The 12,165-nt window shown below is 45.0% G+C and overlaps 1 protein-coding gene across 4 annotated transcripts in view; it reads left to right on the top strand.

Moving 5' to 3' along the window:
- The window catches only part of ATP10A (ATPase phospholipid transporting 10A (putative)), a 181,137-nt gene that overhangs the window by 143,846 nt on the left and 25,126 nt on the right, over positions 1-12,165 (top strand). For all 4 annotated transcript variants that reach the window (XM_037016467.2, XM_037016466.2, XM_037016465.2 and 1 more), the window contains 3 exons: positions 2,468-2,685; positions 4,315-4,509; positions 5,062-5,620. In XM_037016467.2, coding sequence (XP_036872362.2) covers positions 2,468-2,685; positions 4,315-4,509; positions 5,062-5,620 — 972 coding nt within the window. The remainder of the gene's footprint in view (positions 1-2,467; positions 2,686-4,314; positions 4,510-5,061; positions 5,621-12,165) is intronic.

Below are 12,165 nucleotides of genomic sequence, written 5' to 3'. Positions count from 1 at the left end.
GCTAACAGCACTTTGCTCGCTGCAGAGTCTCAGGGCCATGGGCCTCGGTGTAATCACCCCTTTTCTGCCAGACAGGGAGCAAAGGAGGGCATCCCGGAGAAGCTCACTCCTGAGGCACCTGTCTCTTTGCCACACCAAGAGGAAAAGAGATTCTGTTTATTTTGTTGCCCAGCAGTCTTCTTATTGGCTGAAAATTCTCAGAAGGGCAGTGGGCAATTCACACCGCATTCTTTCCCTTGGAATATAATGTTCTGGGAGCTGGAAAGAAATGTCACCTCCCTTTGGATTTGTTAGGCAGTTGCTCTCCCCATCCTTCCTTACACTTCACTGCCTCTGTCCTCTATGAAAGCACAGGGGAGCCATCGGCTTCATAAGCCAAGGCTGTGACCAGAGCCAGCTGCCTGCCTGAGCCAAGAGAGGGCACCGTGGGAGGGGTCCCTGCTCTGCAGTAGCATTTCTGGGGCCACTGCTCCCCTAAGAGGGGTACCTGCTCTGCAGCCAGGACTCCCTTGCCATCCTGTAGCTGTGCCTGAGAACATCAGGAAATCTTGCCACAAAAACAGAAGTAAATGTAGACATCAGTCAGCATGTGAACATCATTAGGAAGCTGTTCTTTAAGGGGATTTGTTGGATTTTTGTGAGTTTTATAAAACTAAGAATTACCGTAATATCCAGTAATGTCCTCCATGTAAAACTAATCATATTTAACAGAAGGCAGAGGAACTTAACCACTTTATTTTTTTTATTTATCACTCAAGAGAAATGCTTGGTGACAGTATCCTGTCTGTCCACCTGCCTCCCACCCCCTCAACTACCCCTTCTGTAACTCCTCAACATGTGCAGAAGTGCTCCCCTCCCTGAAAGCAGAACTCAGCCTCGTTGCAAAGGAGTCAGGTCAAAGGTCAGGTCAGCAGCAGCCTTTGAAACTAGACCTCAGGCTCCATGAGTATAATCCCAACTGTGGTTACAGAAAGATTCTGACAGTTGTCAGACGCTTACCATAAACCACCTCCAGAAGACACAGGAAAGCAGTTCTGGCAGAGGCTGAAACAGCCACGCATCTCTGCTGTGTATTTTGAAGAAGTGCTGCTCAGTGATTGATGTGCACCCAGGGCCAGGAGTGTCTTAGGCGTTCCTGCCATGAGCTGAGCTTTCAGATCTTGTTAGTAAGATGAATTCAGGTGGGGGTGGCTTGGAGTGCTGAGCCCAGCTCACATATACCATGGGTGTATGTAACTGGCTGTGGGTGCGTGTAACTCTGTGGCGACAGTGTCGTGGTGACAGTGAATGCCCCCGTGGGCTCCTTGCCCTTGTCTTCCTCAAGGACACTGAGGGCATTGTTGAGGCCGTGGCTGATCATAAACTGATGCACAGTCACAGACCACAGTCATTCATCAGCTGTGGCCTGAGGGATGACTCCTTTGGGCTAACATCTGGCCCCTGATGTGGGGGGGTTGGACGGGCAGGTGTACCCTTCAGAGGGCTGACACCAAGCTCCTAACACATAAGCCTGGGAGCTGGGCAGTCCCATGTCCGGGCTTTGTTCTTCCTGGCATCAGTTTGCCACCAAAGTAAGCATTACATCAGCCAGGAGGGGATGAGACATGTGGAGGATCTTGCTGAGCTGGAACCCAGGCATGCCAGTTACCCAGCCGTGTGACCAAGAGCAGGTGCTTTCTGTTCCTTACCTCTATCCCTAATAAATACCATCCCTAAGAAAACTCTTTCTGAGGAAAGATGATGATTATAAGGCCTGACCCACAGGACAGACCTATGCTCCGGGTGAATCAAGGTCAGAGGCCCTTTCTCTAAGGTCCTCACACAGGCCCCCTTGCGTTAGGATACCTTGTGTTAGCACTGGGCTGCCCTTGACTTATTTTTGAATGAGTAATCCGCACGAATCTTCTGCTTCTTGTGCATCCCTCATGCAAGAAGTTGAACTAACGGGGCAGAGCAAAGAAGATGGGTTCAGAGCCATCCACCTGCAGGAAACGGCAGCAAGGGTGCACTTGATGGGGCTCCCTGAGCATGCACGTGAACACAGAGCCATAGACTGGCTCTGCAGCATGCCTAAGGGCTCAAGCTTTCATGGGCATGACTGTCTGCAGTGGAGATTTACCGGCTGGGCCTAAACCCTGGCGGTGTTCATCCACGCTGTGCAGCCCCAGGAGGACTATGAGCCTCCCCCTGGCACAGCGCTTCATCCACACAGGGTGAGTCGGACAGTAGCCACCACCCACTGGCCCTGGAAAAGGAACCTCCACAGGGAAGCACCACCAGCGCCGCCGAGAAGCACTGCTTCTGCGTGACTGCAAGGCAGACGCAGTGCGTGGCCTGGGTTCCCTCGGTGGGACCTTTGCTGGATGAGTCCTGCCCCTTGACAGCGAGGGCCCCCAGGGCTCCGAGTCAGCCCCTTCTGCCTACCCAGCCTCCTCCCGATGTGTCCCCACCATTCCTCTCCCCGCAGCCCAGCGTCTGGCCCGGTACCAGGAGGCGGACTCAGAGGAGGAGGAGGTGCTTCCTAGAGGGGGCTCCCTGCCCCAGCGCAGCAGCTCCGGGAGCCACCAGAGCGTCCGCGCCATGCCCAGGAGCCAGAGCACCAGGTCCCACCGGCGCACGGGCAGCCGGGCCGAGGCCAGGCAGGCCAGCGTGCTGTCCCAGCACACAGCGTTCAGCAGCCCCATGGTGAGCCCCCTTCGGTCCCATGTTGAGTCATCCCCATGGTTCCCTTCCTGTCATTTTCTCCTGCTCTTCAGAAGTGTGGGGCCTTTGGCTCTGCACAGTCATGGGGGATTTCCTGGGCAGCATCCACCTTCTCCCCACATTGTATCTGTTCCAAAACATCAACATGCCCCCTTTGCCATGGCTTCCAAGACTGGAGGCCTGCTGGTAAGCCACCCAGCAGGGTGACGGAGAGGAAGTGCATCCTGCAAAACAAAATAAATCAAATATCAGAGCAGGATGACAACTGTGACAAAGCAAAGCCAAATAAAAAAAAAGTAATCTGATGAGCCCAAAGCCACTGAAGCTTTTTTCTCCCTTGCCTAGTCAGCTGTCCAGATGACTGTGGACCATTCTCATCAGGCAGGGAAATTTCCAGGAGCGAGTGAGTGACAAACTCTAAAAGATCCTTCCACTCCCCAAATGAACAGAAAGGAAGAACCCATTTGCTCCCTCTGTGGCAGCCTCGTTCTCTGTATCCTTCGAAACCATACAGAAGCTGCCACTCAAATCGAGGCAGTTAGAATTGTGGTTGGTTGGTGGGTTTATATGGCACCCATGGGAGGAGGGCTTTCTGACTTGGCAGGAGGAGGGCTGTTACAGGCTCTCCTGACATCAGTTCAGCAACGTGGGTCAAGAGTTATTTGAAATGCTCAAACTTTCTGACCTAGGAATTTTGTGATTCAGTCAAAGATTTCTGTGCACAGAAATCTATCAGTGAAGACAATGTATCCAGTGATAAATGAATGTTCAAACAGATTATGGTACATGTATTCTGAAGTTGTTAGAACTTGCGTTTTCAAATCATTCTTAAAAGCCTATAAAAGTTCAGACAAAATATTTTGCTGAAAATGGAAACTGCCAGTGAATGTATCATGTTTTTTATGGGAATATACAATTGGCATATAACATTGTATAAGTTTAAGGTGGCAAATCAAATCAAATTCATACCAAAACCACAATGAGATACCAACACACACCTACTAGAACATCACCACCAAAGGACAAGAGATAACAAGTGTTGGGAGGATGTGGGGAGAAGAAAACCATTGTGTGCTGTTGGTGGGAATGTATATTGGTGCAGCCACAATGGAATCCAGTATGGAAATTCCTCAAAAAGTTAAAAACAGAACCACCATATAATCCAACAATTCCACTTTTGGGTATATATCCTAAGGAAATGTATAAAATATTTGGTTATGTATAATGTAAGTGTAGAGAAAAAAGACTGGAAGGAAATGCAGGATCATATGTTTCAAAAACTGTATCTAACAGATACAGATGTGTTTTGTTCAAATCTTTCTGAGTAAGATATATTATTTTATAACAACATACATTTTAGATGTATTATTTTATAAGAACTTGTTTATCTTATATGTAAATATAAGAATATATGCATTTTGTTTCATGTGTAAGTTGTATATTCTTATACAATTAAAATCTTACATAATTTACCATTATACAGTCATAAAGGTTATATGAAAGTGTGTTTACAGCTTAGAATAAAGTCAAAATGTATATAAATAGTGGAAGCACTGAGTCACTTGGCAGGTGCCTGGATCAGACTCACCCCTCGGCCTCTGTTTTCTTCAGGAGAAAAACATTACACCTGACCCAAAGCTGTTTGAGAAGGTGAGCGAATGCGACAGGTGCCTGGCCATCGCAAGGCACCGGGAGCACCCGCTGGCCCACCTCTCACCCGAACTGTCTGACGTTTTTGACTTCTTCATCGCGCTCACCATCTGCAACACGGTAGTAGTCACATCACCAGATCAGCCACGACAAAAGGCAAGCTCTGGAGGGTCTGGGGCCCTTGACCTCTGAGGTGTGCGCCTCACACATGCATGAATTCCACAGAGAGAACAGATATTTAATCACCCACCCTCAGCAAATGAACATGTCTCTGGATGCATCTCTGTTCCCACACATTAGCGAGAATCACCACTCAGCGTATTTGGAGCCAGCAGGAGCTCCAGTGTGCCTACCTGTATCTCCTGCCTAGATATGTAGCATATGTAAAGTCATTACAGGAATAAAGAAAAAGCACCTTTATCAAAATTGGTCCTAAGGGCCTTGCTTTACCAAGTACCTGATTTTTCTGGAGGCTATTACTGTAGTTTATAACATTGGACACATGGGAAAAATTATGAAAATTTAAGGATAACTATAATTCATATCCTAAGGAATGAATATTGCATGACCTTTGTTTAAGTGAAGTAGAAGAGACAAAGGGGCAGGATGGTCTGGTTGCCATTCCATGCATACCCCCGAAATCTGAGACATGGGAGATCTGTGCCTCAGGCCCCCTGAGCAGACCCCCGACCCCTGCTTCTCTTGCAGGTGAGGGTGAGGTTTGAGCTGAAGTCCCCCGTGAAAACCATAGAAGACTTCCTCCGGAGGTTCACGCCCAGCCGCCGGGCTGCGGGCTGCAACGGCCTCGGGAGCCTGGCTGCCAACAGGGGCCCGAACAAGTCGAGCTCTGGCTGCCTGTCCGGCCCGGCCCGCGACAGCGCTCTGCTCGGGCCCGAGGAGCGGCCGGGCCAGCCCGTGGCGCTCGCCAGCAACGGCATCAGCGAGCCGGGCAGTGGGGCCTCGCGGCGCACGGCCCGCGGGCAGGCACCGGAGCTGCGCTACGAGGCCGAGAGCCCCGACGAGGCGGCGCTCGTGTATGCAGCCCGGGCCTACAGCTGCGCGCTGGTGGACCGCCTGCCCGACCACGTGTCGGTGCAGCTGCCCCAGCTGGGCAGGCTCACCTTCGAGCTCCTGCACACGCTGGGCTTCGACTCCGTCCGCAAGAGGATGTCGGTGGTCATCCGGCACCCCCTCACCGACGAGATCAGCGTCTACACCAAGGGGGCCGACTCGGTGCTCATGGACCTCCTGCTGCCCTGCTCCCCAGGTACCAGTCCCGTGCCGGGTGGAGCCCCAAGAGGGCAAGCCTGCCCCCAGCCCTCCCCACTGGTAGAGGGATTGTCATGGACCCCTTCTGGAAGCCGTTCCCATGGGGGACTTGCTCTCCAGATTCCAGCTCCTCCTTAGAAGGCGGGCCCGGAGGCCTGGGCCCGAGCTCACCTTGGAGCAGGGGGCTGTGGGGCTGTGGAGGGAGGCCCAGCGTCCTGTTTTAAATCTGGACAGTGAAGGTTAAGAACTTCCGGACTAGCAGTTTGGGAGGGCTCCTCCGTGCCTTTCAGCCCTGTGGTCGCCTGGCCCAGGGCAGCTGTGAGGCCCAGGCCACGGTTTGGGGCTCGTTTGTGAAGCTGCCTCAGGCAGCAGTGGGGCCCCGGGGTGGGGACTGCAGCCTCCCACCTGCTGCCCTCCATCCCAGCTTCAGGCAGAGCGGCAGCACCGTGGTCCCTGTGTGTGTGGACTAGAGTTCCATATAACGTTTGGTTTGAGAAAGAGGAGTTTGAAAATGACTGCTATAGAGGGTGGATCTTCATTGAGCAAAAGAGCTTACACCTCTTTCCAGACACAGATGCTTCTGGGGCTTGGGGGGGAAGGGCCTGGGCCACATTAGTGACCCTGGTCACCCTTCCCTCCTCTCAAGCCCTCAGCTTTGTTTTGACCAATGTGGTTAAAGGCAGTGGCTCTGCAGGTGAACCCTTCCCTGAAGCACAGCCTTCCTCTCAACTCTCTAGACAATAAAGTACTTTATCATTATTTTAATTTCACCATCCCGCAGATAGACACATCTTTGCTCAAAGAGCAATCAGAATCTGGAATAATGTTATCACCTTCTAAGAATGTTATCACAACATAAGGAGTAAATGGTAGTCAAGAATAAGATGACTTGGAGTGTCAAATTTAAATCCCTGCAGCTAAATCACCTACAACACTATTTCCCAATTCTCTTTTTTTAGTATTGCCCCCTTGAGCCTTTTTAGATATTTTTTCCTCCTCATGCACCTGTGTCATTTTTTTTTTGAGAGGGCATCTCTCATATTTGTTGATCATATGGTTGTTAACAACAATAAAATTCTCTATAGGGGACTCAATGCACAATCATTAATCAACCCCAAGCCTAATTCTCAAGTCTCCAATCATCTGAAGCATAATGAACAAGTTCTTACATGGTGAACAGTGCAAGGGCAGTCATCACAGAAACTTTCGGCTTTGATCATGCATCATGAACCATAAACAATCAGGTCAATTATGATTATTCGTTTGATTTTTATACTTGATTTATATGTGAATTCCACATTTCTCCCTTATTATTATTATTTTTTTTTAATAAAATGCTTAAGTGGTAGGTAGATGCAAGATAAAGGTAGAAAACATAGTTTAGTGCTGTAAGAGGGCAAATGTAAATGATCAGGTGTGTGCCTATAGACAAAGTATTAATCCAAGCTAGACAAGGGCAACAAAACATCCACAGATGCAGAAAATTTCTCTCAAAACAGGGGGGGTGAGGTTCTAAGCCTCACCTCTGTTGATCCCCAATTTCTCACCCGATGACCCCTCTGCGACTGTGCCTGTCTTAGGTTGTTCCTCCCTTGAGGAATCTTACCTGTCTCTGACTAACCAGTCATCTTCTGGGGCCATACAGGGAAATGTAAAGTTGGTAAGTGAGAGAGAAGCAATATTGTTTGAAAAGGTTAGCTTTTTATTTTTTGCAGATTTATGCCCTGTGGCTTCTATGCCCAGCATTTGTCTTGAGGTACCTTTACCACTTGAAGAATTATGATACTCGGTAATTTTGATATGAGGCACGAATTCTACTTAAGGGTTGTAATTATGAAGGAAGAAGAGAAGCTATAGAAGTAGGAGATGGAAGAAAACATGGGAAGATTGATTATTTCTTTGACATATCTTCTTGTAGTGTAACATAAGCATGTATAGTTTTTAAATTACTAATTAAATTGCGTGCACACATTAACATAATAGGAATACAGCTACATAACCAAAGCAGACCTACAATTACCAGCCATATCCAGTGAAACAAAGAAAATCAGTTAGGCACCCTAGGCATTTGTGAAAACTTACCAATGATATGATGGGTATTGTCTAACTGAATTTGAATATTTTGAGAAAAATCAGACAAATTAAAACAACACATTCCTGGGAACTGTTCACATCCCATATGTTCTTTTAACAGTAGATAGTCTATAGTCGCAAGATCTTGGAACGCTGCAACTTGCACTTCCCCTAATTCTTGGTTGAGTTCCAACAGTATAGATCCAGTCAAATTTGTTGTTTTACTGTATGCACAGGCTAGCTTAGATATCGCCTTCTTCATTCCCATGGCAAGTCCAGGAACCAGTGGGATGAATGCAGCTACAACTGCAACAGCACCAGGATCTTTGTTGAAGCTTTTTGATGATCATCTTCTGGAATGACTCTTCCAGAGAATGTTGATTTTGGAAGTTCTTCTTCATATCGTATCTTAATTCATTTTCTGGGTAGCCAAAGTAGGCTTCAATCCTCTGTATAAACACAAACAAACCCTTTGCCCACACTTTGATATGCCCTTTATAACATTGTGAAGAACTTATTGGAGATCATCACACAGGAACTGCTTTTTTTTTTAAGAGAAAGGAATATTATCAGAAAAATGTACTTCCATAGCTGATCATCTGACACACTTTAAATGATCAAAATTAAGGATATTTAAAGCATGCATTAATCGTTGATTTACAGTTAGTTTTATCCTATCAGGGAGTAATCCCCCTTTTCCTTTCTTTTTTTTGTTATCATTAATCTACAATTACATGAAGAACATTATGTTTACTAGGCTCTCCCCTATACCAGGTCCCCACTATAAACCCCTTTACAGTCACTGTCCATCAGCATAGCAAAATGTTGTAGAATCACTACTTGTCTTCTCTGTGTTGCACAGCCCTCCCCTTTCTTCCTCCCCCCCATTTTGCATGCTAATCATAATACCCCCTTTCTTCATCCCCCCCTTATCCCTCCCTACCCACCCATCCTCCCCAGTACCTTTCCTTTTGGTAACTGTTAGTCCAGTCTTGGGTTCTGTGATTCCCCTGCTGTTTTGTTCCTTCAGTATTTCCTTTGTTCTTATACTCCACAGATGAGTGAAATCATTTGGTATTTCTCTTTCTCCGCTTAGCTTATTTCACTGAGCATAATACCCTCTAGCTCCATCCATGTTTTTGCAAATGGTAGGATTTGTTTTCTTCTTATGGCTGAATAATATTCCATTGTGTATATGTACCACATCTTCTTTATCCATTCATCTACTGATGGACACTTAGGTTGCTTCCAATTCTTGGCTATTGTAAATAGTGCTGTGATAAACATAGGGGTGCATCTGTCTTTTTCAAACTTGAGTGCTGTATTCTTAGGGTAAATTCCTAGGAGTGGAATTCCTGGGTCAAATGGTAAGTCTGTTTTGAGCATTTTGAGGAACCTCCATACTGTTTTCCACAGTGGTTGAACTAATTTACATTCCCACCAGCAGTGTAGGAGGGTTCCCCTTTCTCCACAGCCTCGCCAACATTTGTTGTTGTTTGTCTTTTGGATCGTAGCCATCCTTACTGGTGTGAGGTGATATCTCATTGTGGTTTTAATTTGCATTTCTCTGATAATTAGCGAAGTGGAGCATCTTTTCATGTGTCTCTTGGCCATCTGTATTTCTTTTTTGGAGAACTGTCTGTTCAGTTCCTCTGCCCATTTTTTAATTGGATTATTTGTTTTTTGTTTTTTGAGGTGGGTGAGCTCTTTATATATTTTGGACGTCAAGCCTTTATCGGATCTATCATTTACAAATATATTCTCCCATACTGTAGGGTACCTTTTTGTTCTACTGATAGTGTCTTTTGCTGTACAGAAGCTTTTCTGCTTAATGTAGTCCCACTTGCTCATTTTTGCTGTTGTTTTCCTTGCCCGGGGAGATATGTTCAAGAAGAGGTCACTCATGTTTATGTCTAAGAGGTTTTTGCCTATGTTTTTTTCTAAGAGTTTTATGGATTCATGACTTACATTCAGGTCTTTGATCCATTTTGAATTTAATTTTCTGTATGGGGTTAGACAATGATCCAGTTTCATTCTCCTACATGTAGCTGTCCAGTTTTGCCAGCACCATCTGTTGAAGAGACTGTCATTTCGCCATTGTATGTCTGTGGCTCCTTTATCAAATATTAATTGACCATATATGTTTGGGTTAATGTCTGGAGTCTCTAGTCTGTTCCACTGGTCTGTGGCTCTGTTCTTGTGCCAGTACCAGATTGTCTTGATTACTATGGCTTTGTAGTAGAGCTTGAAGTTGGGGAGTGAGATCCCCCCTACTTTATTCTTCTTTCTCAGGATTACTTTGGCAATTGGGGTCTTTGGTGTTTCCATATGAATTTTTGAACTATTTGTTCCAGTTTGTTGAAGAATGTTGCTGGTAATTTGACAGGGATTGCATCAAATCTGTATGCTGCTTTGGGCAGGATGGCCATTTTGACTGTATTAATTCTTCCTAGCCATGAGCATGGGATGAGTTTCCATTTGTTAGTGTCCCCTTTAATTTCTCTTAAGAGTGACTTGTAGGTTTCAGGGTATAGGTCTTTCACTTCTTTGGTTAGGTTTATTCCTAGATGTTTTATTCTTTTTGATGCAATTGTGAATGGAGTTGTTTTCCTGATTTCTCTTTCTATTGGTTCATTGTTAGTGTATAGAAAAGCCACAGATTTCTCTGTGTTAATTTTGTATCCTGCAACTTTGCTGTATTCTGATATCAGTTCTAGTAGTTTTGGAGTGGAGTCTTTAGGGTTTTATATGTACAATATCATGTCATCTGCAAATAGTGACAGTTTAACTTCTTCTTTACCAATCTGGATTCCTTGTATTTCTTTGTTTTGTCTGATTGCTGTGGCTAGGACCTCCAGGACTATGTTCAATAACAGTGGGGAGAGAGGGCATCCCTGTCTAGTTCCCGATCTCAGAGGAAAAGCTTTCAGCTTCTCACTGTTCAGTATAATGTTGGCTGTGGGTTTATGATATATGGCCTTTATTATGTTGAGGTACTTTCCCTCTATTCCCATTTTGCTGAGAGTTTTTATCATGATGGATGTTGAATTTTGTCAAATGCTTTTTCAGCATCTATGGAGATGATCATGTGGGTTTTGTCTTTCTTTTTGTTGATGTGGTGGATGATGTTGATGGATTTTCGAATGTTGTACCATCCTTGCATCCCTGGGATGAATCCCACTTGGTCATGGTGTACGATCCTTTTGATGTATTTTTGAATTCAGTTTGCTAATATTTTGTTGAGTATTTTTGCATCTACTTTCATCAGGTATATTGGTCGGTAGTTTTCTTTTTTGGTGGGATCTTTGCCTGGTTCTGGTATTAGGGTGATGTTGGCTTCATAGAATGAGTTTGGGAGTGTTCCCTCCTCTTCTATTTTTTGGAGCACTTTAAGGAGAATAGGTATTATTTCTTCTCTGTGTGTCTGATAAAATTCTGAGGTAAATCCGTGCGGCCCCGGGGTTTTGTTCTTGGGTAGTTTTTTGATTACCGCTTCAATTTCTTTGCTCGTAATTGGTTTGTTTAACTTTTGTGTTCCTTCCTTGGTCAGTCTTGGGAGGTTGCATTTTTCTAGGAAGTTGTCCATTTCTTCTAGGTTTTCCAGCTTGTTGGCATATAGGTTTTCATAGTAGTCTTTAATAATTCTTTGTATTTCTGTGGAGTCTGTCATGATTTTTCCATTCTCATTTCTGATTCTGTTGATTTGTGTTGATTCTCTTTTTCTCTTAGTAAGATTGTCTAGAGGCTTATCTATTTTGTTTATTTTCTCAAAGAACCAGCTCTTGGTTTCATTGATTTTTGCTATTGTTTTATTCTTCTCAGTTTTGTTTATTTCTTCTCTGATCTTTATTATGTTCCTCCTTCTGCTGACTTTAGGCCTCATTTGTTCTTCTTTTTCCAGTTTCCATAATTGTGATGTTAGACTATTCATTTGGGATTGTTCTTCCTTCTTCAAGTGTGCCTGGATTGCTATATACTTTCCTCTTAAGACTGCTTTCACTGCATCCCTCAGAAGTTGGGGCTTAGTGTTGTTGTTGTCATTTGTTTCCATATATTCCTTTATCTGTATTTTAATTTGGTCATTGATCCATTGATTATTTAGGAGAATGTTGTTAAGCCTCCATGTGTTTGTGAGCCTTTTTGTTTTCTCTGTAGAATTTATTTCTAGTTTTATACCTTTCTGGTCTGAAAAGTTGTTTGGTAGAATTTCAATATTTTGGAATTTACTGAGGCTCTTTTTGTGAGCTAGTATGTGGTCTATTCTGGAGAATGTTCCATGTGCACTTGAGAAGAATGTATATCCTGTTGCTTTTGGATGTAGAGTTCTATAGATGTCTTTAGGTCCATCTGTTCTAGCATGTTTTTCAGTGCCTCTGTGTCCTTACTTATTTTCTGCCCGGTGGATCTATCCTTTGGGGTGAATGGTGTGTTGAAGTCTCCTAAAAGGAATGCATTGCAGTCTATTTCCCC

The sequence above is a fragment of the Manis javanica genome, chromosome 18 (genome assembly GCF_040802235.1).
Source record: "Manis javanica isolate MJ-LG chromosome 18, MJ_LKY, whole genome shotgun sequence".
Taxonomy (NCBI): domain Eukaryota; kingdom Metazoa; phylum Chordata; class Mammalia; order Pholidota; family Manidae; genus Manis; species Manis javanica.
Note: the sequence above shows the minus strand (reverse complement) of the source record. Positions and strands in the feature narration are given on the sequence as shown.